Raw genomic sequence first — 6,819 nt, 5'->3', positions numbered from 1 at the left:
TTTGATCTGAAATTTTGTAGAAGAAATCCTTGTGACACTGAAATTAACTGATAAGAAAGATGTAGTTAGGTGTGAAACACACTATTGATCCGGTTGCTGTCAGTCTATTAGAGAACTGCTGTCTTGGTAGGGTAATGGACATAGTAGCAGAAAGTTCTAATCGATGTCAGAACAGTAACGAAAGGAAAAAGATTACATCACAAGAGATTATTTTCTGTCTGAACCCGTGAGGGGTCAAGAGCATTGTTTAACATTACCATCATGGCTGGTAAGCTCACGGTGGTGAGCTAAGTAGAAAATGGTGACAATTGTATAACATGGATAAATCCTAAAAGAAACTAGGTGAAACGGTGCTACTACTCATATTTTTACTGGGCATTAAGATTTAAGTCCTAAGCAACTGTAACATGACATTCTGAAGCTAGTGGAGCTACTACCATACTAAAAGATAAACTTATTTTTCAGCTTCTACCTTCATACCAATCTGATGTGGTTGGCAGATGGAGTGCAAGACATTCACTGCTGAGACATACATTTTTAGTGTTGGAGAAAAAAAATCCAGCCTTCCTCCCTATAACAGTGATCATTCTGATGACCTGAATCATCCTACAGAAGTTCCTAAAGGAAACCTGGCTGTCAGTGAAAAATGGTTGCATTTTTTGTGTTCCTTTCTTGTCTTTTTTTGTGTTTTGTTGATAGTCTGTTGAAATGCAGCAGCCTTGAGTCAGGCTTGATTCAGAAAGAAAACTTTCTTGGTTTCTTCCCCCCCTCTTTTTTCCTCACTGGGGAAAAACACATACTGTAAGATCCTTTTTCCCTTTTGCAGCATAAAAGGAAATGAAGCTCAGAAAGTCTCCTGTAATAAAGGATTGAGAAAGAATTCTCTCAAGAGTGGATATCATCTTCAGAGATATCTGAAAAAAGCAGGAAGCAGTTCAGTCTGGCACCTGGTACTCTTTGGGAAAACTAAAATGGGAAGCAGGTTGCAGTACTGCTGTCTTGTAGAAAACTGCAAGTGTTTGTGGCATGGTCCATTGTCCAAGAGTATAAGAAAAGAAGAAAGTTGGCTGTTTCTGTAGCTAAAACACAGTTTGTCCGCCTAGATCCAGGATTATCTCCACTGTCTCTGCAGTACGAGACTGAGGAAGACGACGAGCAACGTCTGCAGTGACCAGCCAGGCTGTGTGGCTGAAGCCTCCACCTCCCTCCTGTCCGAGTCGACAGGCGGTGCTTCGGTGGTGATGAAATCAAACTCGGTGGGACAGATGTCGTCTGTGCAGCCGCTTCCGCTGCCCGAGCCGCTGGTTTCGTCACCTGGCACAAAGGAGTGAGGGAAACAATGTGAGTGCTATAGGTTACAGCTTTCATCCCTTTTCTCCCTTCCACTTGGCACCCCAGTGGGGATGAACACATTGGGAATGAGGAAGTGGTGGTCATGCTAAATTTCATTCAGTAAAGCTTCCAAATGAAAGCCACTGTAACTTAATTAGATGATTAAATGCTCTTCTGAAAAAGGATCAGGCTGCTGGCATTATGGAAAGCCCTCAGTGTCTTGATGCATTAAACATGAAGATAAGGAAGAGAACCAAAAGAAACAATTATATAACTGGAATTTTATGGAACAGAAAAGGCTTTTTATGTTGTCAGCAGTGCAGAGCACAAAGACCACAGAAAGTCATTGCAACAGAGCCAATTCATAAATGCTTCCAAAATTAGAGTTATGTAATGACAGTTAATGGTTTCTTACTTGTATCCTGGAAGTTGACATCATTCCCATTATATGCGTTCTTCAGTTTGTTAGTCATGACACGTAAGGCCATGATTTGTTGTCGAATGAAGGTGTCTGGCCTTGTGATGTCCACATCTACTTCTGGATTGTTGATCTGGTTGGTCAAGCCATCGTTCATAATCTCAGGCAAGTATCTATACAGCAGAATGAAAGATTAGTTTGAGATGCAGTAATTTCAGAAATAAAACACTGTACAGTAAATGATGTGCTAAAAAATTCAATGTGCAGTTCTTAAACAGATCCATTAAAACTGTTTAAAAAATATAGTTTTTAATTTTACTGACTCCAAAGGACCTGTTTAGTAGCTGAGCTGCATGGGGAGCAGAAAGGATTTAAGTTTCTCATCCTCCTAACTTTCCATATACGCCCCAGCAAGAGCAATGACTGTGTGAACTATGAAAAAGGTTCGCAAGCCAGCAGTAAGTCACCGCGTATTCATATCCTCTGCTGACATGAATGGTTGCACACTAAATTAAGCATCTAACCGTGCATTCTGCTGTTTTCATTTCTTTCTGCTTAAAAGATATGAAGTCCTTTGTTGTATACAGTATATTTGTTCTGAGACAGTTTAGAAGCCTATCTCGAGGTGTTATGGCTTTCCTAGTTTAAAGGAGCACTTAATTTTCTTCTCCAATTCTTCCTTGCATCTCTTTTTCAGACCACCATGAACAACATCTCCAGCTTATATGACATCCAGGCCCATAAAAAGCATTATAATTTTACCAAACTCCGGTATTCTCTTTGATTTGGTCCTTATTCCTTTAAACCAGGCTATGCTTGCATGTCTTGTGTACTTTGTGCATAACATTTAAGGTATGACATTTCCCATCCCTCCACAAATCTGAATCTTTTATTCAGGCTCTTACCTTATAATTTCTTGATTACTGCAGCATTCCTTTCTCTGACCTTGAGTAATGCAGTCTTAGGCTGCTCACAGGCAGCAAGTGTGCTTTTGCACATCTTTCCCCCACAAAAAAGCAGCCCATGCCTCCAATCATGCTACAGTAAAAATCTCCATTACCTTTTGTTAAAGATGCACACTTTGTTCCCTGCTGCTCTTTGTCCTCAGGAAGCTCACCTTATAGGCATTTGCAAAGCTACATTTTTCTGTGCTTCAAATCTCTGTTAAAAATTATCTGTGCATTTTACAGCTGCCAGGCTGAAAATGGGTCGACATTATTTCTCTGTGCTGGCATGGTATCCTGAGAAAATAGTGCATCACAGCTTCCCTGTTCTCTCTTGTCTGTCTTTACCTACTGTCTTTGTCTCATATTTAGGCTGCAAGGGATATGGGGCAGATCTACCCTTTGTTTACCTTCTTTATAAGGATATGATCTATTTTGTAATTAGTTTGCATACCAGGCTGTCCTACTGATGTTTGTGGGACTCCGCATGTGCATATGTGCTCAGACAATAAGTAATGACAGCACAGTCTAGCCTACTAATGATAAACTTTCATGATGCCTGGTACCAAATATAGTTTGAGAGTACTTCACGTCACTCTCACTCGTGTGTGCCCAATTTTCTATCACCACTGAAGTCTGGCATTGATGACAGCATTGTTCATAGTGGTCTGGAAAAAGAAATATATCTAAAAATAAATGTGAAAGTAAGGGAGAAGAAAGGGCTTTCTCTGTTGAAGCCATGGTGAAGGGAAAATAAGCTCTACATTCCTTCTGGAGGTTCACAAGAGAACAGATGCTTTGGTGCGCCAGGGAAGGGCTTAGTCTCAGCGTAATGGGTCCTCACTTTGCAAGATGAGATTCATTTGCCAGCAGTGGCTTTTGAAGGCTTACATGAGAATAATTCTGGGGGCGTGTGAACATCTAAGAACCAACCATGGTTGCCAAAATACCCAGCCTCAAGCTGCATGTCCTGTTGTTTTGCTAGTACCATGATGAGAAATAACATTGCTGTGGGGATCCCATCCAGAATCCTGCGGTCAGATTTACTATGGTGAGAACACAGAGCTACCTCCCCCAGTATAGCAGACCACGGTGTTATGAATCACTAGAGACAGAACAGGAAATAATTCTGCAGAGCTGCCTAGAGGCAGTAGGATGGAGACCTTGGCAGGCAGAGATGCTCTGGACTGCAAAGGAACAGCATCTCCATCTGTCACACGTCTCTACAAATGAAAGGGCTGCTGTAGATAAATTACTCAGCCTAGTAGTAAATCAGCCATTTCAAGGTACAGTTGATTAAAAAAAGAAGGAGTGTAAGAATTGAACTACTGGCTCAGAGAGGATGACTGTCTTGCCCAGTATCCTGTCCATGACAATGGCCATAGCTGTTAGCAGCTAGAAGTGACCTGAAATTGCTAAACATTCATGTGGATTGCTTTCCTTTTTTATGAAGGATTAGCTGCTCTTTATTGCAAGCTGTCCATGAGAAGCTAAGGATAGCTCTGAATGGCAGCTCACAGGCTTTCTTTGACTGATTTCTGTTTGATTTAATTTTGTCTTATCATCAATAACAAAAGAAGAATGTACTGACTTAAAGCAATTAGAGGGTGCTCTGGCGTGCATTTCATGAAGGCTCATATTTTGCACTGTGACTAGTGTGCATCTGCTGTCCTTCTCAGGATCATCTAACTTTAAATGGGCCAGCCCATTCAGTTACAGAAAGTGATTTTGTCACACTATCACACACCCTGCTCTATTTGCCCAGGATCTGGTGATCCCCAAAGCATTCCTGGCATGTGTACCTCACTTAGGTGTGTAAGGGACACATACTTTATGTAGGTCACAAGAAATCCATGGCCTTACTTCTGTCTAACAGTTAGTCAGATACTTAAATTCTCTTGGCATTTAGGACATAAGAGCAAAAGAATTAGAAAGGCTGAAAATTAATCTTTAGGTTTACACATATACCAAATCTTGTATGCTCAAATGCAAGCATCTGCATATAATCAGAGTCCCCCTCTTACCAGATATAGTCACCACCAGATCCAGTCACCACCAGATCCAGTCACAGCTAGTCAGCAGTTTATTCATCAGTGGAGCAGGGACAGCTGTTAGAGTCCCATGTGCCTTTGGCCAAATGACTGATTCATTATATTTCACCTGCTGGGATTTACTTGCATAAACATAGACAGCTGGTGCCATTTGAATGCTCTTACTTATTCCTCCTCTTCTTGTCCCTAGCTCTGACAGGTGAGCTCTGAAAGCTCTTTCTGGATCATATCTGCAGGCTTGAGGGAGAGGTCCTGGACATTTGGGGCATCTACAGTTATAGTGTGTGTCTTTCTTTAGGCAGCTGAATTGAGTCTTGAATGCCACTTTAGCCACTAGGATGTAGGCCATTTGGTGTCATACTGCCACTCCCGTAGGGTTTGAATATCTGTAGGTCCAGGGTTTAATTTGCCAGTTCCAGGAAGGTGTCTTCACTACTTAGACCATCTTACATAGCAGTAGGTAATGTGTTCAGGCAGTGGAAAACTGCCCCTTTGAGTAGACTGACAGGATATTGGGGCTCTTTTCAGGCACCATAACATTAGTGCTTTTCAAAATGCTCAAGCAGTTTTAGCCCAGGCTCTGGTCCAGAGGGGAGGCAGTGTCCTGTGTCATACTCATCCCAGAAGGCCCAGAGAGTATCTAACAATACTACAACTGCATGGACCACACGCTCCTTATTGTCTCACTCTGTATTTAAGTACCTGAATTTACATGTCTGAATGTGTAGCTGGATTCTACCCTCATTACTGAACCAGTTCACCTGCTTCTTGGGGGGCATGGGGGGGAGCAGTCAGAAAAGTCTATATTGAATGAAATATCTTTGAATAGTTTTCCTTTCTTTACAGCACTGATGCAGATATGGGAACACGCAGCCCAAGGTGTTTCGTAAATGACAGCCTCGGAGAGGCAGCCTGACACATGTTCTGACAAAAGCATTTTGATGTGTGTGGGGTAGGGTTAAGTCACACTGAATAGGAAGCCATGTCTTGGGACTGTGATTTGACAGAAGATTTGTTGCTGTCTGGGCAAAGTTGTTGAACACAGCTGCTTTTGCTGCAGTTCCGAAAGTGGAGACACCCTTGTGAATTTTAAGCTTTGCTGCTGCTTCTTCTCTCGTTAATGATCTCTTTGTTGGCCTGGCCATTACAAGAAGTGTATGCCCATTATAAATGAAAAGAAGAGAAGTGCCAACCTGAATCAGTGTCTGTTCTTTGCATCCTCCTAGCAAAAAAGAAAAAAAAAAAAAAAAAAAAGAAAAAAAGAAGCAAGCTTTCTTAGCACTGAGTACAGAGAAGATGAACAATACTGTTTGTTTTCTTCTGTTTGCTCCTTGCTCAGCTATGTCAGGATTTTAGTGTAATTTATGTTGTTTTCTAAAATATTAATGCTTTCTGTTCCTCTTAGCCTTTCCACAGTTCTTGCTTGCCTCAGCAGACACAGCAAAGATGTCTTTTGGCACATCATAGCCAAGTACCACAAAGCCTATTTAAAACCACTTCTCTTCTCCACCCCCCCCCCCCCGCTTTTTTTTTTTTTTTTTTTAATAACTCATTAATGTTACAGGGTGTCTGCTTCCTTTCCAAGTCTAAAAATGATTGATGAATCTTTCAGATCATTTATATAAAGCCTGTAGAGTTGACAACCCCTACACCAAAAAAAAAAAAAAAAAAAAAAGGAATCTTCTGATTTTTAAAAGAATCTGTCTTAAAGGACAACATTCTTCATATTTCATATTTTGCTGCCACAGCAGCTACTTACAGTACAACTGGGGCATGCCACCTAGTCAGTACTGGAGTTATTCCAGGTGCACAAAATTGTAGGCAGCAAAGTACAAAATACAGCACAGGGTTACTCAGGCTGGGCTGGGTTTAGACAGTCACATCTGGTCCAGAAAGATAAGTGCAATGGAAAATTGGCTTGTTTGGCTAACTAGTTCACCTCATCTGATTGTGTTTGCTCAGGAGGTAATCCCCATAGGATATTTTCAGTTTGGTTTTTCTTCCTGCATCTTGGAGAAAAGCTTCAGGAGACACAAGGAGAGGGAGAAAATGGCTCATCTGCCAATTTGTTGGA

The 6,819-nt window shown here is 41.4% G+C and overlaps 1 protein-coding gene across 1 annotated transcript in view; it reads right to left on the bottom strand.

Annotated features, from left to right (window-relative positions):
• Positions 1-1,111: 1,111 nt before the first annotated feature.
• GPC6 (glypican 6) overlaps positions 1,112-6,819 on the bottom strand; it is a gene marked incomplete at both ends in the record, with an annotated part of 751,009 nt that continues 745,301 nt past the window's right edge. Inside the window, 2 exons of the mRNA XM_082278450.1 lie at positions 1,112-1,314; positions 1,748-1,923. Of these exons, the coding sequence (XP_082134576.1) occupies positions 1,112-1,314; positions 1,748-1,923 (379 nt within the window). The remainder of the gene's footprint in view (positions 1,315-1,747; positions 1,924-6,819) is intronic.

Source organism: Coloeus monedula (assembly GCF_965178545.1).
Source record: "Coloeus monedula genome assembly, chromosome: 3".
Taxonomy (NCBI): domain Eukaryota; kingdom Metazoa; phylum Chordata; class Aves; order Passeriformes; family Corvidae; genus Coloeus; species Coloeus monedula.
This window is presented reverse-complemented; position numbering and strand designations above follow the sequence as displayed.